At 52.5% G+C, this 24,974-nt stretch overlaps 1 protein-coding gene across 1 annotated transcript in view; it reads left to right on the forward strand.

Annotated features, from left to right (window-relative positions):
- Window positions 1-24,974, forward strand: part of LOC139835472 (uncharacterized) — a 130,443-nt gene that overhangs the window by 93,616 nt on the left and 11,853 nt on the right. The window contains exon 2 of the mRNA XM_071825327.1: window positions 23,246-23,750. Coding sequence (XP_071681428.1) covers window positions 23,246-23,750 — 505 coding nt within the window. The remainder of the gene's footprint in view (window positions 1-23,245; window positions 23,751-24,974) is intronic.

A 24,974-nucleotide genomic window follows, 5' to 3' on the forward strand; every position in this document is an offset into this window, starting at 1 on the left:
TTCAAACGTGGCATGGGATCGAAAGAAAAAGGCAAGTGACCAAATATGAGGAGCCAAAAATAATCCAAGAAAAGAAACTTGATTGTACATAGAGGATGACATGCGGGTCCCATTTTGCAGCAGCGGTCCCAACGTTTCAAATGCGGCTTGAGATCAAAAGAAAAAGAAAGTAGCCAGAAATTAGGGGGTCAAAAAAAACTCCAAGAAAGGAAAGCTTTATCGTTCATACAGGCTGACATGTGGGACCTATGAGCCAGCAGCTTACTAAACGTTTCAAAGGCGGCAGGGGATCAAAAGAAAAAGGAAATAGCCAAAAATCAGAGGGTGAAAAAAAATCCAAGAAATCAAACTTTTATTGTACATAGAGGATGACATGCGGGTCCCATGAGCCAGCAGATTCCTCAACGTTTCAAACGTGGCATGAGATCGAAAGAAAAAGGCAAGTGACCAAATATCAGGAGCCAAAATAATCCAAGAAAGGAAACTTTATTATACATAGAGGATGACATGCGGGTCCCATTTGCAGCAGCGGTCTCAACGTTTCCAAGGTGGCACAGGACCAAAAGAAAAATGAAGTAGCCAGAAATCAGGGGGTGAAAAAAATCCAAGAAAAAAAAGATTTCAATTGGGCTGCATCTGGACATCTGGGCCTTCGAACTATCCTTCTGGGCCTTTTGATTCGTACAATTTCAGCCCACTCCAGAACATGGAAGTTCGGATTTTTCTCAAAAAAAAAACAGGAATGTCCTATGCTTCGCAAAAACAAAAAACAAGGAGATTCAAGATATAAGTTGTAAAAATAAAGATTTAATTTATCCGTTTGCAATAGCTCAGAGCGAAATACACTGTTTATTGTCTGCAAAATAATCAAGATATCACATGTTTCTTGTACGGGGAGGCTGACATCAGGGACCCATGAGCCAGCAGCGTCGTCAACGTTTCAAAAGCAGGGGGTCGAAAATAAAAAAAAAACAAAAAATCAGTTGGTAAAAAAATCCAAGAAAAGAAAACATTTATCGTTCTGAGAGGATGACATGCGGGACCGATGAGGCAGCAGCATCCTCAACGTTTCCAAGGCGGCAGGGGATCAAAAGAAAAAAAAGGAAATAGCCAGAAATTAATTAGGGGTCAAAAATAAATCCACCAAAGGAAACTTTTATTGTTCATAGAGGATGACATGTGGGACCGACCTGCCAACAGCGTCCTCATCGTTTCAAAGGGGGCAGGGGATCGAAATAAAAAGGCAAATAGCCAGAAATTAGGGGTCAAAAATAACTCCAAGAAAGGAAACTTTTATTGTTCGTAGAGGATGACATGCGGGACCCATGAGCCAGCAGCTTACTCAACGTTTCAAAGGCGGCATGAGATCGAAAGAAAAAGGCAAGTGACCAAATATCAGGAGCCAAAAATAATCCAAGATTTATTGTACATAGAGGATGACATGTGGGTCCCATTTTGCAGCAGCGGTCTCAATGTTTGAAATGCGGCTTGAGATCAAAAGAAAAAGAAAGTAGCTAGTAATTAGGGGGTCAAAAAAAATCCAAGAAAAGAAAGTTGATGGACATAGAGGATGACATGCGGGTCCCTTGAGCCACTCGATGTTTCAAAGGGGGCAGGGGATCAAAAGAAAAAGGCAAGCCAAAAATCAGCGGGTGAAAAAAATCCAACAAAGGAAACTTTTATAGCACATAGAGGATGACATGCGGGTCCCATGAGCCAGCAGGTTCCTCAACGTTTCAAACGTGGCATGAGATCGAAAGAAAAAGGCAAGTGAAAAAATATCAGGAGCCAAAAATAATTCAAGAAAAGAAAGTTTTATAGTACATAGAGGATGACATGCGGGTCCCATTTAGCAGCAGCGGTATCACCGTTTGAGAGGCGGCAGGGGATCGAAAGAAAAAGGCAAGTGAAAAAATATGAGGAGCCAAAAATAATTCAAGAAAAGAAAGTTTTATAGTACATAGAGGATGACATGCGGGTCCCATTTATCAGCAGCGGTATCACCGTTTGAGAGGCGTGAGGATCAAAAGAAAAAAGAAATTGCCAAAAATCAGAGGGTGAAAAAACCAAGAAAATAAACTTTTATAGTACATAGAGGATGACATGCGGGTCCCATGAGCCTGCAGGTTCCTCAACGTTTCAAACGTGGCATGAGATCGAAAGAAAAAGGTAAGTGACCAAATATGAGGTGCCAAAAATAATTCAAGAAAAGAAAGTTTTATAGTACATAGAGGATGACATGCGGGTCCCATTTAGCAGCAGCGGTATCACCGTTTGAGAGGCGGCAGGGGATCGAAAGAAAAAGGCAAGTGACCAAATTTGAGGTGCCAAAAAAAAACTCCAAGAAAAGAAAGTTTTATAGTACATAGAGGATGACATGCGGGTCCCATTTAGCAGCAGCGGTATCACCGTTTGAGAGGCGGCAGGGGATCGAAAGAAAAAGGTAAGTGACCAAATATGAGGTGCCAAAAATAATTCAAGAAAAGAAAGTTTTATAGTACATAGAGGATGACATGCGGGTCCCAGTTAGCAGCAGCGGTATCACCGTTTGAGAGGCGGCAGGGGATCGAAAGAAAAAAGGCAAGTGACCAAATTTGAGGTGCCAAAAAAAAATCCAAGAAAAGAAAGTTGATTGCACATAGAGGATGACATGCGGGTCCCATTTAGCAGCAGCGGTCTCAACGTTTCCAAGGCGGCAAGGGATCAAAAGAAAAAGGAAGTAGCCAGAAATCAGGGGGTCAAAAATAATCCAAGAATAGAAAAAATTTTGGTTCATAGAGGATGACATGCGGGACCCATGATCCTGCATCGTAAACGGCTCGATCGGAGAACGTTGAACGAGATGGCGCGATCGAGAAAAAAAACAATGCCAGAGAGGCTGCCATCTGGGCCCTACATCCCTCGGCGGTGCGGATTTGCATTGACTCGGCCGGTGAACCCGAGATTTCGAGATGCACCACGTCCCGGGCCACCATACGCGACGTTTTGGCCGCTTTCGTCGGGCTAGGTGGCCTCAAAAACGAGAAAAAAAAAGTTTTGACATGCACCACGGAGGGACCAAAAATCGTCGGCCATGGTACACCAGCAACCACGGCGCGACTTCAACTTCGTCGGCCATGGCAACTTTTCTTGTAGTGCGGCATCTTCATCTTGAGGTAAGCCGTATGAGTTGAGGCCATGAAAGCTGCCAATGCCGGTCTCCCTAGCAGTGCATGGTAAGGACTGTCTAAGTCCACAACTTCGAACATAACGTTTTCAACCCGGCAGTTGTCACGTCCTCCGAATGACACATCCACCCTGTAATATCCCAGGTAATGGGGTTACAAAAATCGAGCAAACAGATGTGTGCATTGCATTCATGCATAGAAAATCCGGGGAATTTTCGCGCTTTTATTTAAAACACAAAGAGATCAAGGTTTCGCTTGTGTTGATGGGAATTGACTAAGGTCAGCGACACGAGTGCGATAAACTTTGACATGACCTTTGTTGATTTCAGAACTTGTGAGAAAGGCAAGTGAAACTTGACTCAAATATAAATGACAACTATGCAAACCATAATTGGAATTTGGGTTCCAAACAATCCTATACAATAAAATATAAAAGAAATTCAAATAAGTATTTGAATTCAAATTTGAATTCAGATTATAACTTTTCAATTACAATTCAAACAATGTTGAATTAGGAATAGGACAATAATAAGAAAATAATTAGAAACTTAAGAATAGGGAAATTACATTTTATTAATTGAATACACATTTACAAAGTCATTTACAATATCCAATATTAATACAACTTACAAATATTACAAGAATAAAATACAGGAAGGAAAACTAAGCTAATCCTATCTAAATATCTTCTATTTTTCTTTTGTCTTGTACCTGCAAAACAAACAAAGAAAACATAATAGAAGTAAAGCAAAGTGGCTAGGTTAAAATAAAAAGAGAGAAATGGAAAGGCTAGATCTTTTCATGTGCCGAGCTGATCCACAAGGGGAGATGCATCTACCCAACACTTGCACCATGCAAGCAGGCAGCACACTCACAACATTGCATGGTATAGGTGTCGACTAAGCACCACTCTAGGACACCATATAAAAGGAAATTCCTTCCAGCACATAGTTGCTTAGCTCAGCACAAAATCAATACCTCAACTCCTTCCCCTGTTCATTCAAGAACATCACCCTCAGATCATCAGCAGTTCTTATAGAACCACCAAAGGATCATTAGATAGATACACACACCACCATCATGCCAACCGGCCACAAGTTTAGAAGATCGAGATCAATAATCGGGAAGAAGCAGAAGCTGCAAGGAGGAGAAGTTCATCACAAGCAGAAGGATTATTTCAGATTCCATAGCAGATCAAGCTACTCTCCAACAGCAGGTTGTTAGGCAACAATTTAGCATAGCATCTGTTTTCGGTTTTGCATAGTCCGATGGGAGGGGATCAAAGAAAAGAGACACAATCATTCCATCTCACTACACCTCGACTAGGTTTTCACCTAGGAGGATGGAGAGATGGATTTCTCTCAGATCTGGCATAGAAGTGCTATGCCCAGTTCATCACAGAGAATTTTATAAAACCATACATAGTATATCCGTTCTTATCAAAAGGAAGTGCCTCAGCCTTTGCATCATTGGCAAGACTGCTAATCCAGCATGCATTCGTTCATATCAATAATAGCCCACAGGAAAATTGGTAGGAGGGATGATTCTCAGAATAGCATAGAAGTGCTATGCTAGTTCATCATAGAATTGAGGAAACCAACATAAATAGTATCTGTTCTTAAATAAAACATTTAGCCTCAGACTTTTGCATCACTGGCAGGGACAATAGCATCACTATATCTTTAGTAGATCATCTTGATTAGGCATCAATGATCACAGCAATTAGCAACCATCCAGTTAATCATCAATCAACAATACCTTTATCCTGTTACTTAGAGTTAAATGGAGCATCAAATTATTACAGCAAGAATATATGCCTGGATGAATGAATCATCCAAACAGGGGCATAGAATCTACACAGCCACAATAGAACAACCAGATCCATACATGTAAGCTTTAGAGAATTACTTAGGGCCCAGCAAATTAACCAGGCCAACCAAGTAGTACCATAGCAGCTATATTTAGATATGCATATCAGCTCACCATTAAGTTACAAGCATTTGCAAGCAAGCATACTTATCTCTTGAATATACAAAATATGCCTGGACGATTAAATCATCCGAACAAGGGCATATTAGAGATTCAAGTTATAAGCACAGCAACCTCTCATACAAACCACAAGTGGTTTGATGCCAAGCTAGAGCATACAATCAACATATTAGTCACCAAATTTTAAGTCCACCAATCTTTTTTCCTACTATAGGTGCTCCAAAGTTCAGTACTTGACTCAATTAAACAGTAGTAGAAGCAGTATTAAAATCATCAACATGCTTGAACTCAAAGAAGATTAAACAATCAGTAAAACTGAAATTCTTTAGTTAACAATACAATATATATATGCAGTAGATAGTAGTTGCAGGTCCCATCTTAAGCATATAATGTAATTCACTAGAATCAGCACTTGGCTGACAAATTTACAAGACATATAGCACCTGAATAGTACTCCCCGAGCATCTGCAATAATCAGGCCAAGCACACACAAGTTGCTGGCCAACAAATTCATCGCTGTACAGAATACAGAGAGAGAGGGAGAGAGGGGAATAGCTCACAGTGGTGCGGGCGAATAAAGGAAGAGACCGGCGCCGGGGTTGCGTCCATGGCACCGTCCCGCCGTCGTCGAGGTCGAGGATGCAGCGGGAACAGCAACAGCACCACCAGTACACCGACACCGAGGTTGCGTCTATAGCGCCTTCCATCGATGTCGAGCGTCGCAGCTCACAGAAGCACCACCACCACAGCAACATCGTAGCCACACCACACTAGCACCACTCCACCGAGGGCAAGAGCTTAGGAAGAGCGAGGGAGTGCTCGGAGGCGATGAGACAGAGCAGCAGGAGGCGTGGCAACCTGAGAACCACACCGGCGACCTAGCCATGGCTAGGGTTGCCATGAGGCATGCGTACGGGAAAGGAGGTGGCGCCGAGGCAGAGGCTGATGGCCGTGAGGTCTGTGGTGCAACCACACCTGGGAACAGCTTTGGAGGGGGAGTCCGGCGATGGCCGGAGCAGCAGCAGGTGGCGGTAAAACCGCCGGTGACCACTAGGGTTTCCAGGGTCGTGGGCGAGCAACTGGGGCCATGGAAATCAAATCAAAGAGAGGGTTTCGAAGAGAGCATGAGGAGGCGGAGCAGATCCGGTCTGCGGCGGCGTCGGAGTGGGCCGGAGGCAGCCAGGAGAGAGTGGCGACGCTGCAGAGGCATGGTCGTCACGAGAGAGAAAGGGGGTCGTGTGCGTGCGTATGGGAGAGGTGAGCGAGAGAGAAGGGTCGGGTCGGGGTCTTGCCCGTCCTCGACCAGGCCAACTAGATCGGACCTGGTTTGGGTCAAATCAATTGGGCCAACCCATCTAACCATTTAACTATTTTTAAATATTGATTTATCTTCTAAATAAATCAAGTCATGAGAAACTCCAAATATAAGGAAATCGTTCATAAAATTAAGAATTTCTAAATACAAGTGAAAACAGAAACAAATACTACAAAAGCCAAAGAAAAAAAATAGTATGAACTCTTTACTATTTCTAGAAATTCAATTCTTAAATCTTAAACTATTAAGACAGAAATATTAAAAAAAAAATCTTCTTATTTCTATTTTTCACATCAAGAACATAGTAAATATTACTTTGTATTAAAATTTTCATATAATACCACAATTGTTTCTTTATGGTTATATTTAACCATATGAAAATCCTAATTGACCATTACTTCAACCATTGATTAAAAATCCTAAACCCTAATAGTAATTATCATATTTTATTAAGTCTTTTAAAAATAATAAAATGTCAAATCAAATATTATTTTCAATTCAAAGATATTAACAACTTCAACTCAATAATCAAATGATTACCTTAAGAATTACATCATAATTAGGAAACCCTAGTTCCATTAAACATAAAGTAGTAGTTTCATCATTTTGTGTGGAACCCTAAAAACCCTAATTCATTTAGAAACCCTAGGTCCACTATTTCACGTGAACCTTAAGTTGTTTCTAAACCTAAACTCTAGGTTAGAACATGTGATCCTGATACTTTGATTTCATTCATAGCTCCATAGTAGCAACTAAACAATTGCCAAGTCTTTATAAAATAATAGAGACCCGTCTCTAACACATTAGTATTACATGTGTTCATGCCTAGCTGATCAAATAAGACCAACCCTAGTTCCTATCTTCTGAGACACCAACCTTAATCATTCCTATTTAGCATCACACCATTGTGATGAATCCTAATAGCAATCATACCTAATGTTTTGCATTACATACCATACTCCATTAAACCCTACTAGTGTGAGATACTTATGAACCATCCCATTTGAGAACCAACTATTCTCTACTCAGAGATCCAATAGCTAACCCAAGAAAACCTCAACCTTAATTGTAATACTTCTTCCCACTTAAGCAATATGTTCTTCAAAAGTCATTCTTTTGAAGTAAATAAAGAACCATCATCAATCCTGCTTATAAGGACCTATAACCCCTAGCTAGCTATCACCAAAAAGATGAACCAACCTTGATAGCAACCTTGTATAAATAATTTCTTAGGATGCCTAGGCTTAACTCAACCTTACAAGCCCTAGATGTCGATCAATCCAACATTGTTGTGATCCATCTAATACTTACTCCAGAAACTAGTTGAAACCATAATAAACTATAGAAACCCACAAACCCAATTGTCTTACTTGTTCTTATTTAAAGAACATGTTCTTCAAAAGTTATTCTTTTGAAGAATATAACCAGCAATCATTAACCATGCCATATAGTACTAAAATTGACAACTGTTCTTTACATATTAACATTATACCAATTCTCATTTCTTGTGTGCTCAATTGATTACTATGCATTTTACCACTTGCTTATGATTCTAAACCAACACAAATCTGAATAAGAACCTTGTTTGTGAATCACTCTAAAAGTGTAACACACCCTGAATTAATCATTACCACTCACTAATCCTAAATCATCAGGGTTAGGTCACGCTTAGAGCGATTGCATCTCATACTTATACATTATTGCATCCTTGCCAATCTTTTAAACATCGTTCTTACCGGACGATGATGCTATTTCAGAATTTGGAGTTATTACGCACCGAAGACCTTGTCTGCTTAATCTTGCAGCCAAGAAAGGCAAGTTCATCACTTGCTCATGTCATTTGATTATTTCTATCAAATTACTTGCAAAGTACTATGATTATCACTATTGCATAAAAACCAAAACCACTACTTTCATAATTATGAATATGACTATGTGGTGGGCAATGGAACCATGGATTGTGTTGATATGGTGGAGGTTCCATTGCAAGGGTTTATATCCATCTAGGATTAAACAACAAATGTCGCCAGTGATTCTTGTGCCGTAATACCCGTGTTAACCATAAGATCCGGAGTGGGACGGAGTAGTCAAAAGTGTTTCCACCTCTCGTTCATCAACGGATGCGCTTTACCGTAGACACTTGTATCTGTCGGTGGCAAGCAGTAGGCTGGGGAAGCCTTAAGTCCCCACGGCATAGTCCGTAGACACTTGTCGCTCGAAGAACAAGCGGTAGGCTGGGGAAGCCTTAAGTCCCCACGGTATTGCGGTCTATGATGGGTTGCAGCTACCGGCTTAGGAGTGTATGGTAGAGCCCAGCACTGTCGTCGTGGTCGGGGTCCACCTTGAAATCTACAGGAATAATGGGACCGGCGTGGACCCAGGGTCGGGGCTTGCAACAAAGGGTGGGTGTTCGAGGTAGCGGAGGAACATGATTGGCTAGACCTTATACCGGGCCTCACACCATAGGAAGTGTGGACGGGTCATTCCCGGTTGGCACCAAGGTTAAGATCTCTTATGGGTAAAGCAACACACCTCTGCAGAGTGTAAAGAACCGTGACCTGTCACTCCCTGTTCCGGGATATGGAACTGCGAACGCGGCCGGAAAGGAGCTCCATGAAGTTCTAGTAAACCGGTGAAGGCTGACGGACATAGTTCTTCTGAATAAAAGCAACCTTTTGAAGAAATGGTTATGAAAACTTGCATTGGTGTTAGACTTTCTGGTCTAATGCCGTAGCTAGGGCATTAAACACCCCTTTCCTATAATGAACTTGTTGAGTACGCTCGTACTCATCCCACTCTTAAATCCCCTGCTTAGATATGGAGGTATCGAAGGAGGATCTACAGTACAACTCGAAGGCCGAGGAGTCAACCACTACTTCAAGAGACAGGACCCTGTCAGAGGAGTCAGATACCACATCCAACAAGGAGAAACCTAGATTAGCAATATAAAGGAACTAGCTTCCTAAACTTAGCTCCTATTTAGCTAGAATCTATTCATAGCCTCTGTAGCTAGTTAAATACTCTACAAGTAGAGTTCGTGTTAGGATTAGACAACGAGTCGTTCTTCTGGAGTTTATTTGCAGTTTTACCTCAATGTAAAGTAGAAGGCTATGATGATCTTTTGTAACGAATCAGTGTTGTAATTCTATAGACATGCCTTGGACCCGCATATGTTTCTGTTGTACCACTCTGAGCGATATAAAACTAGTGGAACAGTGTTTCACTGGTGTTATATCAGACTTGCATACTACACCATGCAGTGGTATGCCGGGTCACCACACACCCGGACCTTTCCTACCGGTGCACAGGACAAGCCCGGAACGATCCCATGGAACGTTGTGTGAGTTGGCTGTAGCATGTTTTCTGTTATCCCCAGCGTGTGCATTGTATGCTTGTACATGATATTTATGCTGCTTCCATTGTCTATCAGCACTTTGCTGAACTTGACTCGCGTCGTTGGCCCATGCATGATTGGATCTACCACAAGGGCATAACCACCCGGATTAGGCATTATCTCGGGGTGATCCCGGAACGACCAGGAGATTTCTTGATCTGACCACAACATGTATTTTGGTACTGCTGGCATCACAGCATTCACTTCCATGGAACGGCGATGTAGGCTTTGCCTGTCGGTTGGCTCAGTGATGAACACAACGCAGCACATGTCCGGATCCTGATAAACGTTCCGGCCTAAAGGTGCCGGTGGAGGTGGTTGGCCATTGCCTTCTCCCACCTGATGAACTTGCTGTTGCTGCCGGTTCGGCTGAGGCTGTCCCGGTAGAGCGTTTGCTCCGGTAAGCGGTGGTGGTGGTAATGGGTGCTGATGCAGCATGTCATGCGAGGGTGGCAATATTGTGGAACATCCTTGTGCTTGCGCATCTTTCGCCGCACCTCTCAGCATCAAGTGCTTGATCCAAGAACAATCTTTTGTCAAATGGTTTGCCGGCCTCGTCGGATTCGGAGTGTGAAACCGGCATGGTTGCTCCATTGCCGCTTCCATGGTGTATCTCAAATGCTCTTGCCAATCTTTTTTCTGTCCCCACTTTTCTTTTTCAACCCATTTCTTCTTAGGACCCGCCCACGGCTGCGATCCGGTTTTTTGCCTTTGGCTTCCGCTGGGGCCGAAATTATCCTGCACCGCAGCTACTTGTTGTGGACCATACCTTCGATCCGGAAACTCTTCTCTTCTTTTGTTGTGCCGGTTGTCCCGGTATTGATCTTGGCGCGGTTGGATCGTTTGTGCCGGATCAGCTTGCACTGCCGGTTGCATTGGGTCTCCCAATGCGTAGCTATCTGCTACACGTATCATTTCCGCTAGAGTTACCGGCATGTTCCGCTGCAGCCTTTGCCACAACGGCGAACCTCTGCGACACCCATTGCAAAACCAAGTAATGGCTTGCGCCTCTATCACCCCTTCGCAGGAGTTTCTCGTGGAGTTCCACCGGGTCAGATAATCCCGGTCTGTTTCATTTGGGCGCTGCACGCACAAGGCGAGCTGCTGCGGCCTGTTGGGCCACCGGTATGTGCTGCTGAAATTACTCACAAAAGCTTCCTCAAAGTCCAACCAGCCATTTATGCTTCCTGCCGGCAAGTTGTTTAGCCAGATTCGTGCCGGTCCTACCAGGAAAGATGGTACAATTCTCATGGCCCAACGCCGGTTTCCTCCACCAGTTACGGTTCCTCCGCCACCAGCGACGTACACCGCGGTCACATAATCCGTGAGCCAATCTTCCGGCTTAGTGGTGCCATCATATGTTTTTGTGTCACGAGGCAACTGGAAGTTGCGAACCGGTGGTTCCTCTTTCATGATCCTTGGACCAAAGTATTTTGGGCCCGGAGGACCTTCTGCCTCGATCATTTCAGACAAGTACACTCTATCCAGCCGGTGCCTCGCATCCCGCTCTGGCAGGTGTCTTTCTCCCACGCGTTCCCCCAACGGGTTCGGGTATGCCGTGAGTCTTTCCGCTGTCGAATCAGCTTCATCGTAATATTCCGGCATCGCGGCCCTTGCCTGCCGGTACCTTGGGTGAGGCATTTCCTCCTCTTCATACGCTGCCCTTGCAGCTCGATAATTTTGCCCGGTTTCATATCTACCGGCATGATTGTTTCCGGCATAGCCTCTTCTGGCGTAGCCTCGATCTGCCCCTTGGCTTTTCCTACCGGCATCGTGTTTCCCGGCTTGTTGCTTCCCGGCAAGGACCGGATTGTACACAGTCATCTGCTGCGCATTCATCTCTTTTTCTTTCTTCTGTCCGGATGGGAGGACGATGCCTGCCCATGGGACTTGCTACCGGCATTCTTTGTCGAACGCACATATTTTGATGCCGTTGCTTTGTTCGCTCTAGCAAGCTCAGCATTTTGTTCCTGAATCTCATCAAGCAGTTCTCTAACACGATCATGTTGTTTCGCTAAAGCATCTCCGCTAAGCGATTCACACAGCTCCATAGCAGCCCTAGCAGCTTTTATAGTTTTATCCGGGCTACTGTACTTAGGTTTCTCTACGATGCTCAAAGACACAGAGGCACTCTTGCCGGCTAGAACTGCCTTACGCAAATCCTGATCTAGATTGCGAGCCTTAAGCCGGTTTTCCGGCATCCTAGCAGCCTGAGCGCTAACTGAAGCAAAGCCATGGGCAGCGTTATACTCACGTAGGGTTAGGTTCAGCTCGCGCTGCGCCCGGATGATGTCCTCGCCCCCGGAAAGTAGCTTCTTGCGCGTCGCCTCCAGCTCCGCCTGAGCCGCTGCCGGGTCGATGTTCTGCGCGATGGGCGTCGCCAGCATGTTCATCGCCGCTTGAAGTGGTGTCTCCGGTGGTGCGGAAGATGTTCCCGCAGCGCCTGCGTCGCGCTCGAGCGGAGGCTTGGCTGGGCGGGTCGATGCCGCACGCCCAACACCTTCTTCCACAGCTTCCTTGCCAGCACCAACCGCGCCAGCCATCATGACCTCCACGCTGCCGGCGGCGCGGCCAGCACATAGCCACCTTGGTGGGTCTGGTGCCACCAGCACCGGCGAGAGGCGCTGGCGCACGGGGATGGTGCCGAAGTAGATGCGGTGGCTGCCGAACTCGATGATGCGGCCGTTCTTGGGGAAGATGCCGCCGTTGGCGAAGCAGCCTGCGTTGTCGTTGATGAAGTCCATGGATGGAGTAGATGCGCTGCACGAGCGCAGACACCGTCCGTTCGCCGGCGACGTCGAGGAGACCCGCCCGAATATGAACTCCAGCAAGCGCCGCTTCATGCCCCACGGTGGGCGCCAGCTGTCATCGTGGTGAACAGACAGATGCCATAGGATGGCTTAAGTTGGGGATGAATGGGCGCTAGAGGATTCGGGGAAGGGTTTTTGATTAGATTGGATGAACTTCCAGGTGCTTTCCTCAAGAACTTGACCTAGGCCAGAGGTAGAAGAAGAGAGACACAAGGAAGAACTCTGCTCTAGATCTCTTTCTTCATTGATCTCAACAGGTTACAGGTTTGTGCATACAAGGTTCGTACATACACGCATATCATGCCCGCGATGGGGAGCGCCCCCTCTCCTTATATAGGGGAGAGGGTGGCTTACAGGGGAAGAAACCCTAATGGCATCTTTGAACAGACAAACTACTTTACAAAGTTACTTTAATCATAGGTGACGCCGGTATCTTCTTTAATCAGGGAGGCTGACGTCCTCCGGTTGCTTTTGGCGTCACCTTCCTATTTGGCGTCAGGGCTTCATTTCAAGCTACTTTGCTTAGGTCATCCTTGTTCTCTAGCTCTTGAGAGAATCTTTGACCAGTCCTGCCGACGTGCTACAGTGCACCTCTTACCGGCAGTCCGGTGTCTTCTTAGCTCATACCGGTATGCCTCTCTTTGGGATTGTCGTGGTATCGTCACGGCATATGCCATAGGGTGGCTAATCGAAGTGGTTCCTGAGGGATCTCACGGCGGTATCCGGATGCGGGTATGGGCACGAGCGACACGGCGACGTACCCAGGTTCGAGGCCCTCCGATGGAGGTAAAACCTCTACTCCTGCTATGAGTGTATATGATGATCACACAGTACAATGGTGCTCCTAGAGCTGTGTCCGGCTGCTCCTGAGAGGCTAAGGAAGACTATGGTCTCTCTCACAGGGCAGCTCTGTAGGTGGGTGAAAGCAATAAAATGATCGATCCCCTGCACGAGAGGGGGCAGTGCGGCTTATATAGGCACCGGCACTTTACATATAAGACCCTATAGTTTTACGGGCCGGCTGGGCCGGCTCCGGCTTCCGCTCCTTCCCGAGGCGGTGACGTCAGGAGTGGTTGAGGCATCGTGGCCTGTCCCATCCGGCTGCCACGGTCAGCGGTATGGAGGAGGTGTCCCTGTCGCCGTCAGCCACTGTAGCCTGTACGGATCGTCGTAAGCCCTGACGGCCTGTCCGGCGCGAGGCACTATTGCTCCACAGTGCCCCGCGTTTCACGGAAGATGGAGTCAGCGTGGACTTTGGGAACCCGGATCACCTACCCGGTTCCTTCCAGTGCAAGACTCGCCAGCCTCGAGTCGGTCTGAGGTACAAACCCCAGTCGGATATGGCTTGTAGAAGCCGGCCCAACCACAGCATTGGTGGCCGTAGCCAGGCCGACTAGGACCTAGAGCCAGCCGGCTTCCAGACCAGTCGGCCACGGCGCCAGCCGGCTGCTCCTCAGCCGGCCTTTGCCGCGAGCCGGCCAGTGGCCAGCCGGCTGCTCCGCGTCCATTGCCCTATCCGGGGTCTTCCCCCCGACATTAGCCCCCGAAGCTGGCAAGGTCCTGCGTTTAGAAGGACCTAGGCAGGTTTTCCTGGCTTCTCGAATACATTAGACGGCACTTGGAGGGGCCGACTGAGAATTTCCATTCAGCCGGCTGCGCCCTCATCCGGCTCGTTCCTGCCGGCTGCTTCTAGCCGGCTGTTTTTTATACTTGTGGAGTTTTTGCGTTCTCGCAAGGTTTGACGGCGCCTCCGCCTTGCTGATGAATTTTGGCTCGAGTGGAACTTCCGGTCCGGCTCCGGCTCGCTGCTCGCCGGAGTCTCCGCCGCCTCGGGTTCTGCGCCCGACTTGACCGGCCTGACGCCAGGGCTCTGCCGCCGGTTCGTCTGGTCACATCAATGTCCCTCCGGATCCGGTGCGGTAGTGGGCGACGTGGTGTGGCCGTTTCTGGTAACGGTAGCGGTCGTGGGAGGAGTTATGGCGCAGTAAATCCGGAGACGTGGCCCACGTCGGCCACTTGGAGGCCAACCGCCGCGGTCGGCTATAAATGCCGCGGGGGCGGTACCGAGGCGGCACTTGCCCCTTTCTTCTTCCTCGCGCTCCTGCCTTGCTCCTTCGCTTCGCTCGAGCGCTTCGCTGCTCCGACGCCGTTCTTCCTCCGCTCTTCTGGCGAATCTCAGCGAGCGGTCGCCCCGACGAGCCTCCGCCGGGCTGCCGCCGCAAGCCCGCCAATCCGGAGCCACGGGGCCACGCGCATCGACGGCGCGCTCTTCTCCACCGCGATCTCCTCCGGCGAGGAGCGGCTCTTCTTCGCCCTTCCGCCTCTCTTGGACCTCCTCTTCTTCGTCCTCGATGGCCCAGCCGAGCGGCTCCTGGAAGGGCTCCTACATGCAAGACGACGACATTGCCCGGTTCGTGCGCCTCCGCCGCATCCCGGCGGGGGTGATTACCAGGGCGCCGGGCGAGGAGCAGGAGCCTCGGCCGGAGCCCGGCGAACGCGTGGTCTTCGGCGCGCATCTCGACCGCGGATTGGGTCTGCCGGCTTCCGACTTCTTCCGCCGGTTCCTTGATCACTTCGGCCTGCAGCCGCACCACCTGCCGGCCAACGCCATGATCCTCCTCAGCTGCTACGTGGCCTTCATGGAAGGCTACGCCGGCTTGTGGCCGGACGTGGAGTTTTGGAGCCGGCTCTTCTACATCAAGGCGCAGACGACCGAAGGCCGCCTGAGGACCTGCGGCGCCGCCTCCATCTATCCCCGTACGGGTACGTCCTTCCCGCGGATTCCGATCGTCGATTCTGTAAAGAATTGGCAGATGTCCTTCTTTTATGTGCGGAACGAAAGCCCGGCCTTCGACCGGCTCAATCTGCCTGAATTCAACCCGGCCCCGCCAGTCGGCCGGATCAACTGGGGCTTCAACGCCAAGTCCTCGAACCCGGACGCGGAGGTGAACCTCCTGTGGGACTTCCTGGGCAATTGCGTCTCGGAGGGCCGGCTGAGTGCCGAGGACCTCCTCTGCACCTACATCTCGCGCCGGGTCGTACCACTCCAGTGGCGCGTCCACAAGATCGGCCACATGTCCGGCTTGCTCGACCCGACGCGGACGTCGAAGTTGGAGCTCTCCAAGGCCCAGGTGGCTCACCGGGTGAACAACATCACCAAGGCCAACATGCCGGACAACTGGGACTGGGGGCTGGCGCCTCACGATCGGGAGCAGCCGCCTGAACTGGTAAGTTGATGTTTTTCCGTCTTCCGACTTGCGGCAGCGTGGCCGACTCGGTATTTATCTTGTCTTGTTTTCAGCTTTTCGTCCGCCAAGGCATCGAGGATGGCGACTTGGCGACGAAGGTCTGGACGCCGGATCTCGTTGACCCGGCTGACTTAGCCGGCGACCAAGCCGGCGACGACGATCTGCTGGTGGCGCAGGATCAGGGCGGCCAGGGGGAGCATAACCCGCCGCCTTCGCCTGAGCATGAGCAGGAGCAGGAGCAGGAGCAGCGGCAGGCGGAGCCGGCCCAATCCGGCACGGGGGCCATCCCGGCGGTGCCTCTGCGCGCGGTGCCGCCTACTAGCACGGCGACTTCTGCGCCGAAGGGGAGGAAGCGGGCCGGCGTCGGGTCCACGGCCGCTTCGGAGGCGAGGGCCAAGAAGCAGCGCCGGCTGGCGCCCAAGAAGGTCCCGGAGAAAGCCGGGTGAGTTCTTTTTCCTCTGTTGTTTGATTCCTTTTCTTTCCTTCCTCTGTACTTATCTTCTCTTGCTTGTTCGACTAGGGCCGCGATTAAGTTTACCCAGGGAGGCGGCTCTCGGCAGGCTCCTCCCGTCACGTCGCCGCTTCAGCGGCAAAGGAGGGAGCCAACCCCGCAACCTTCAGCACGCGTGCGCACGCCGCCGGCTGCTGACGTGCCGCCTGTGGCCACGCCACCTTCTGCGGGGGCGTCTTCTTCTGCGGCGCCTGGCGGCGGAGACCAGGGTCAGTCGGCGCGCCAGCCGACTTTAGACGACATGTTCCCGCGCCGCGCCCCGTTTGTGGAGCGGGCAGCCGGAGCCGGCAGGGGCATGCCGCCTGCGGCAGGAGCTGGAGCTGGTGGGGCTGTGCCGCCTTCGACCGGAGTCGGCGGGCCTGCGCCTAACGTCGTGGTGCCGGAGAGTTCTCCGAAGGGAGCGCCTCGGGCGCCGGATGCGACGGCTCCCACCGGGCCGACTGTTTCGACCGCGCCGCCTCCAGCTTCGGGGCCGACGAGGAGGGAGCCGACCGGGAAGGAGCCGGCGAGGGGGCAGCCAGGGCGCTCAAAGGACGCCGATTCCCGGGCTCTGGTGAGGACGAGGGGCCCGTCGGGCCCAACTGAGGGCCTTCACGTGGCCAAGGGGGCCCGGCTGCTGCAGGTGCCGTCTGCCTCTGACTCCAGCCTTGGCTCGGCTGGCACCATGGAGGCTGCGTGGCACTCGGCGGATTCCTGCGAGGTGTTCAACCGGGAGGGGCAGCCTGGTACGGCGCCCATGAAGATGGTCTTCTCCGGCTACCGGGCCGGTTTGGCTTGTTAGCCCCCGACTTGGGCGATGAAGCCCCCGGGTTCGGCTGAGCAGCCCCCGGGTCAGCCGGCACGAATATTGAATCCGAGTCCGGTGACGGTATGATGGACGGCTTCTTGAGAACCGCCAAGGCGACACCCGGCGGAATGGCTTGCCGGGTTGAGCCAATCTTGGATAAGGCATCAGCCGCTTCGTTATTTGCTCGTGGCACATGGTGGAATTCGCAGCCGTCGAAGAAGCCGGATAGCTGCTGGACATGGAAGCGATACGAGGCCATGTTGGCGTCCTTCGCGTCCCAGTCGCCAGATGCTTGCTGTATGACCAAGTCGGAGTCGCCGAAGCAGAGTATGCGACGCACGCCAATCTCCTTGGCCAGCTTCAGCCCATGAATGAGCGCTTCGTACTCCGCCACATTGTTGGAGGCGGCGAAGTGGATCTGCAGGACGTAGTCCAGCCGGTCCCCCTTGGGAGAAGTTATGACGATGCCGGCTCCCAAACCGTTGCGCATCTTCGAGCCGTCGAAGTGCATCTTCCAGTGTGTGGAATCCGGCACAGGCGGCAGGTACTGCATCTCAGCCCAGTCGACGAAGAAGTCCGCGAGGATCTGCGACTTGATGGCTGTGCGTGGCTCGTAGAGGATGGTGTGGGCGGCCAGCTCCAGGGCCCACTTGGCAACCCGGCCGTTGGCATCCTTGCTGCCTATGATTTCCGCCAAGGGTGCTGTGGCAACCACCCTGATGGGGTGCTCTTGGAAGTAGTGCTTGAGCTTCTTGGCCGCCATGTAGACGCCGTAGGTAACCTTCTGGTAGTGGGGGTAATTTTGCTTCGACTGGGAGAGCACTTCGCTAAGGTAATAGACTGGGCGCTGAACCAGCTGCTCCCTGTTGCCGGCTTCTCTGCGCTCCACCACCAGGACAACGCTAACCACTCGATTGGTGGCTGCGATGTACAACAACATCGGCTCCATTGAACCCGGCGTTGCAAGGATTGGCGCGGTTGAGAGCACGCGCTTCAAGTCACGGAAAGCCTCATCCGCCTGCGGTGACCAGACGAATTTGTCCGCCTTCCTCATTAGTTGATACAGGGGCAGTGCCTTCTCCCCCAGCCGGCTGACGAAGCGGCTCAAGGAGGCCAGGCAGCCAGCAAACTTCTGGACGTCCTTGAGGCACTGCGGCAGTTCCATCTTCTCTATGGCGCTGATCTTGTCCGGGTTGGCTTCGATCCCTCGCTGAGAGACGAGGTAGCCAAGGAGCTGGCCAGACGGCACGCCGAATGTGCACTTGGCCGGGTTGAGCTTCATCCGGAATCTTCTCAGATTGGTGAAGGTTTCTCTCAGGTCATCAAGGAGGGTAGTCGTCTCCTTGGTCTTTACAACGACATCATCCACATATGCGTGAACGTTTCTGCCGATTTGATCCTGCAAGCATTTTTGCATGCACCTTTGGTAGGTGGCGCCTGCATTTTTCAAGCCGAACGGCATAGTCGTGTAGCAATAAGCCCCGTATGGGGTAATGAACGAAGTTTTTATTTGATCAGCCGGATTCAAAGGAATCTGGTGGTAGCCTGAATAGGCGTCTAAGAAAGACAACAGTTCACAGCCGGCAGTCGAGTCTATGACTTGATCTATGCGCGGCAGGGGGAAGGGATCCTTCGGGCACGCCTTGTTCAGGCTGGTGTAGTCGATACACATGCGCCAGGAGCCGTTCTTCTTCAAAACCAGGACCGGGTTTGCCAACCAGTCCGGGTGCAGCACTTCCATGATGAAGCCGGCAGCTAGGAGCCGGGCGATTTCTTCACCGATGGCCTTCCTTCGTTCTTCGGCGAAGCGCCTGAGAGGCTGCTTCACCGGCTTGGCCTCAGGCCGGACGTGGAGGTGGTGCTCAGCCAACTCCCTCGGCACACCCGGCATGTCTCTTGGAGTCCATGCGAAGATGTCCCGATTCTCACGGAGGAAGCTGGTGAGCTCGCTTTCCTATTTCTTGTTCAAGCCGGCACCGATGGTGACGAACTTGTCCGGCTGCGCCGGGTCCAGCAGGATCTTCTTGGTGTTGTCGGCCGGCTGGAAGTGAGTCGTCCCAGCCGGGTTGCCCGCAGCCGGCATGTCTGTCTGCGCGGCTTTGGCGAGGGCGACGGCGTCGTGGATGAGCTGCTTCTCGGTGGCGATGACCAGCGTCTGGCCATCTTGGAGCTCTGCGTGGCGCAGTCCATGGAGCGGCGATAGTCGCCGGCTACGGTAATGACCCCCTTGGGGCCAGGCAGCTTCATCTTCAGGTACCCATAGTGGGGCACCGCCATGAACTTGGTCAGGGCCGGCCTGCCTAGGAGCGCGTGGTAGGGACTCACGAGGTCCACCACCTCGAACTCGATTCTCTCAGTGCGGAAGTGGTCCGGCTTCCCGAACATCACCTCCGGGGCCGTGATCCGGCCGATCGGCTGGCAGCAATGGCCTGGCACGATGCCATGGAAGACGGTGGGGGTGGGGCGCAACTCGGCCTCCTGGATGCCCAGCTTGCGGGCGGTGTCGCGGTAGAGGATGTTGATGCTGCTGCCGCCGTCGATGAGGACGCGCGAGAAACGCACGCTGCGCCGGGTTGTGCCGATGGTGGGGTCGAGGACCATGGCGTAGCTGCCCGGCTTCGGCAGGACAGCCGGTGTGTCGCGGCGATCAAAAGTGATGGCCTGCTCTGACCAGTTTAGGTACTGGGGGACCGGCGGTATGACCGCGTTGACCTCGAGGGAACGGCGCTCTTGGCTCGTCCTGTCCTCGGGCTCGGAGGTGAAGATGATGTAGGTGGCGTCTTCGGCCAGATACCGGCCGGCATGGTGCACTTGGTTAGCCTCGTGGTGCTCGAGGTTGACGTTCTCTGCGCCGGCTTGGCCACCCGGCCCGCCGGCTGGTGGAGGCGGGGGTGGAGGCGGGAGGGGTTCACCGCTTGTCAGCCGCTTCATGAAGTGGCAGTCGCGGGTGGTGTGGTTGGAGGGGTTCTTGCCGCTGTGGTACTTGCACGGCGAGTCGAGCATCTGCTCGAAGGTGTATTTCGGCTTCCACTGCCGGTCTTGCTTCTGGCGGCGGCTTCCGCCCGCCGCGTTGTCTGCCACGGCGGCCACGTGGGCGGAGCCGTACCGGCGGTCCGGCTGGTCGTTGTGACGCTTGCCGCGGTAGTTGTCCCGCCGGCTGCCGTGCGAGGCGCCCTCGGCCGGCTTATTGTTGTCCCGTCTTGCTGGGGCCGGTGGAACATCAGCCGGCGCCTTGCCGGCTTCCTCTGCCAGCGCGTACTTGTCTGCGATGACCATCAAGGCGGCCATCGTCTTGGGCTCGCTGCGGCGCAGCTTGTGCCACAGCATGGTGTTGGGTCGGCAGCCGCCCATGAAGAAGCTGATGGCTTGCATCTCGTGCACGCCCTCGCAAGAGTTGCGCATCTCGCACCAGCGCGTCAGGTACGCGCGATCCGTCTCGTCCGGGCCCTGCTTGCACATCTCAAGCTGTTGAGGGCGACCCGGCCGGCGATAAGTGCCGGTGAAGTTGCTGATGAAGGCGGCTTCGAAGTCCAGCCAGCCGTTTATGCTGCCGGCTGGCAGGTTGTTGAGCCACGTGCGGGCGGAGCCGAGTAGCATGAGGGGGGAGTAGCGCACGGCCCAGCGCTTGTTGCCCTTGGCGATGCCGACTGCCGTGGAGTAGTCCAGCAGCCAGTCCTCCGGCTTGGTGGTGCCGTCGTACTTGGGGGTGTCGCGCGGGAGCTGGAAGCCCTCGACCATGGGCTCGTTGAGGATCCGCGGCCCGAAGCACTTTGGGCCGGCTGGCCCCTCTTCTTCCGCGATGCGGGATTGAACCAGCCGGTCGAGGCGGTCTCGGGCATCAGCGGGCTCGATGCGCGGGCCCAGCCGGGAGTGTGCCGGCTGGCGCGCGCCGCTTGCTTCTGGAGCCGGCCGGTGATGACGGCGGGGCCCAGAGTCTTGCTCCTGGTTCCGGCTTGGAGGGGGCCGGCTGCGGCTGCCGCCGCTCGGCTGGTGGCTTGGCCGGCCCAAGCTGTGCGTGGCCCGGGAATCATGGCGCCGGCTTGGTGCTGGGGAGGAGGACTCGGCCGTGTCCCTGGCGCCTTCCCTGTCGTTGCCTGCAGCCCCACGAGCGTGAGAGGCTGCAGGGGCATCGACATACCTGGGGTCGGCAATCTGCCTGTTGGCTGCGTTGAGCAGCTCGATCACCCGCCCGGTCCGGCGGCGTAATTCTTCGCCCGAAGGCGGTTCAGCTCTTCTGCGGCGGCTTCTGCCGCGCGCATGTTCTTGTCGGGGGTGTTGTAGACGGGGAGCTCCGCGGACGGAGCCGGCGAAGGAGCGCCGTCGCGGGCGATCTCAGCGCCGAGGTCGCGGCCCCTGCGGCGGATGTGGCCGGCTCGGCTTGGCTCGTCGCCGCCTGGAGTGAGGCCGTGGGCGCGGTTGTACTCGCGCTGGGTGATCTCCATCTGGCGCTTAGCAGCAGCCAGTTCTTCGGTTTGCTTGAGGAGGAGCTGGCGGTGCGCCTCCAAGTCCGCCTCGATGGCGGTGGGGTCTGCGCCAGGCGTGAGCGGGGTGCTCAGCTTTGCCCGGACTGCATCCAGCCGGGACGGCGGCGGAGGCGCTTTTGGGCCCGAGCCGGAGGCGTTGGGGTCGATGTTGCGCTCCAGGTCGGGGCCGCGCATGCGCGGGTTCTTGGTGGGGAGCTCGTCGCCAGCCATCATGACTTGCACGACGGCGGGGCTGGCGGGAGCGCTGCTGCCGGCTCGCGGAGGAGGGCTAGCGCAGCGCAGCACCTGCCGCGGGTAGCGCGGCGGTGCGACGGTGGCGACGTAAACGTCAAAGCCGCCGAAGGAGATGACGCTGCCGCCGGCTGGGAAGGGCCGGTCAGCGAAACAGCCAGCGTTGTCGCTGACGCAGTCGAGGGAGCCGAATCTCCAGATCAAGCACAGGCGACTCGCTCGCCGGTGGTGGTGGTGAGGCCCGTCCGGATGAAGACACCGGCCGAGGATGCTGAAGGCCCCACGGTGGGCGCCAAATGTCGTGGTATCGTCACGGCATATGCCATAGGGTGGCTAATCGAAGTGGTTCCTGAGGGATCTCACGGCGGTATCCGGATGCGGGTATGGGCACGAGCGACACGGCGACGTACCCAGGTTCGAGGCCCTCCGATGGAGGTAAAACCTCTACTCCTGCTATGAGTGTATATGATGATCACACAGTACAATGATGCTCCTAGAGCTGTGTCCGGCTGCTCCTGAGAGGCTAAGGAAGACTATGGTCTCTCTCACAGGGCAGCTCTGTAGGTGGGTGAAAGCAATAAAATGATCGATCCCCTGCACGAGAGGGGGCAGTGCGGCTTATATAGGCACCGGCACTTTACATATAAGACCCTATAGTTTTACGGGCCGGCTGGGCCGGCTCCGGCTTCCGCTCCTTCCCGAGGCGGTGACGTCAGGAGTGGTTGAGGCATCGTGGCCTGTCCCATCCGGCTGCCACGGTCAGCGGTATGGAGGAGGTGTCCCTGTCGCCGTCAGCCACTGTAGCCTGTACGGATCGTCGTAAGCCCTGACGGCCTGTCCGGCGCGAGGCACTATTGCTCCACAGTGCCCCGCGTTTCACGGAAGATGGAGTCAGCGTGGACTTTGGGAACCCGGATCACCTACCCGGTTCCTTCCAGTGCAAGACTCGCCAGCCTCGAGTCGGTCTGAGGTACAAACCCCAGTCGGATATGGCTTGTAGAAGCCGGCCCAACCACAGCATTGGTGGCCGTAGCCAGGCCGACTAGGACCTAGAGCCAGCCGGCTTCCAGACCAGCCGGCCACGGCGCCAGCCGGCTGCTCCTCAGCCGGCCTTTGCCGCGAGCCGGCCAGTGGCCAGCCGGCTGCTCCGCGTCCATTGCCCTATCCGGGGTCTTCCCCCCGACAGGGATACCGGTAAGATTTACTTGGCCCAAAAGCTTATCTGGAATGAACTTCAAACCGGTATCTTGATGGCTCAAACCATCCAGTTTGGCATGCCTTTGGCATACCGGGGGTCATCCCCCCAACAAGAAACCTCCTTGGTCTGACCAAATGAAGAGACTAAAAGCACAACGCAGAGCTCGTGGGGAGTGCTTCAAATGTGGTGAGAAGTACCAACCTGGACACAAGTGTGCCAAAACTGTATCTCTCAATGTAGTTGAAGAATTGCTTGAGCTACTACAGTTACAGTCATCCTCTGAAGATGAGAGAGACACTGACACATCAGAAGATGAGACACTGATGAAGATCTCCTATTGTGCATCAGTGGGCACAACAGCTAAGAAGACAATCAAGTTACATGCAACTATAAATGGCAAACATGTGCTAGTGCTTGTTGATTCAGGGAGTTCTGGCAGCTTTATATCCCAGAAAACCGTTGACAGCCTGCAGCTCAAAACTGACCGTGTATCAGCCGTGAGAGTGATGGTGGCAGATGGGGCGAAGCTGCCGTGTGACACAGCAGTACCTGAAGTAATCTGGCACTGCCAGAATAATGTCTTCTCCTCCACACTACGAGTGTTTGATCTCCAAGGGTATGACATGATTCTTGGCATGGACTGGCTGGAAGCATGTGGGGATATGTGGATAAGTTGGGAACGCAAAACCATTCGCTTCCGTCATCAAGGCAAGCGAATCACTCTCAAAGGGATCAAGAACAGAACAGATGCATGCACGCAAATATCAGGGGAGCAGCTCCATCGTTTGATTCGCACAGAGGCAGTGGCACAAGTCATCCAATTATGTCTAGTCCAGGAACAAGACAATATTTCCTCGCCTCCAGCAATTGTCGCCAAAGTGTTAATCGAATTCGAGAGCTGTTTTGGCGAATCACAGGAACTTCCACCTCATCGCAACTTTGATCACCACATCCATATGCAACCCGACGTTGAAAGGATCGTATGCCGCACCTAGAGGGGGGGTGAATAGGTGCTAACCAATTTTTAGTTCTTTTTCAACTTAGGCTTGACACAAAGGTAAATTCTCTAGATATGCAACTAAGTGAATATACCTATATGACAAGGATATCAACTAAGCAAGATATAGCTACGCAATAGGAGATAGAGTGGGATAGAGGTAACCGAGAGTGGAGCACGCGATGACACGGAGATGATTCCCGTAGTTCCCTTCCTTTGCAAGAAGGTACGTCTATGTTTGGAGGAGTGTGGTTGCTACGCAAGCCAAACCAACAGCCACGAAGGCTTCACTCAGATCTCTTGTGAGCAACGCCACGAAGGCCTAGCCCACTTCCACTAAGGGATTTCCTCGAGGCGGAAACCGGGCCTTTACAAAGTTCTTGGGGCACACATCCACAACCAAATTGGAGGCTCCCAAATATGTAACAATACAACAATCAACAACAACACATCAACAACAAATCAACTAGGGAACCAAATAGGAACACTAGCATGAGATCCCTCAAACAAGTGAGGGGGAAATGAAGAACGCTTCGGTGAGGATGTAGATCGGTGTCTTCTCCTTCGAATCTCCAAAGATCAAGAGCTTTGGTTGGGGGAGGAAGGAGATCTTGCAAATCTTGAGTTTCTTGAGGTGGCTCTAATGGAGGTGGCTTGGCAGATTTCTTGTGTAATGATTGAGCAAGCAACCAAGGTAGAAGAAGGGGGGTATTTATACCTCCCCTCAAAATTGAGCCGTTGCAGCTTCCGGGGGGCCGGATGTTCCGGCCTAAGTAAGGGCCGGATAATCCGCCCCCCCCCCCCCCCCCGGATAATCCGGCCTTCGGGACAAAACTGTGACTT

Source organism: Lolium perenne, chromosome 2 (assembly GCF_019359855.2).
Source record: "Lolium perenne isolate Kyuss_39 chromosome 2, Kyuss_2.0, whole genome shotgun sequence".
Classification (NCBI taxonomy): domain Eukaryota; kingdom Viridiplantae; phylum Streptophyta; class Magnoliopsida; order Poales; family Poaceae; genus Lolium; species Lolium perenne.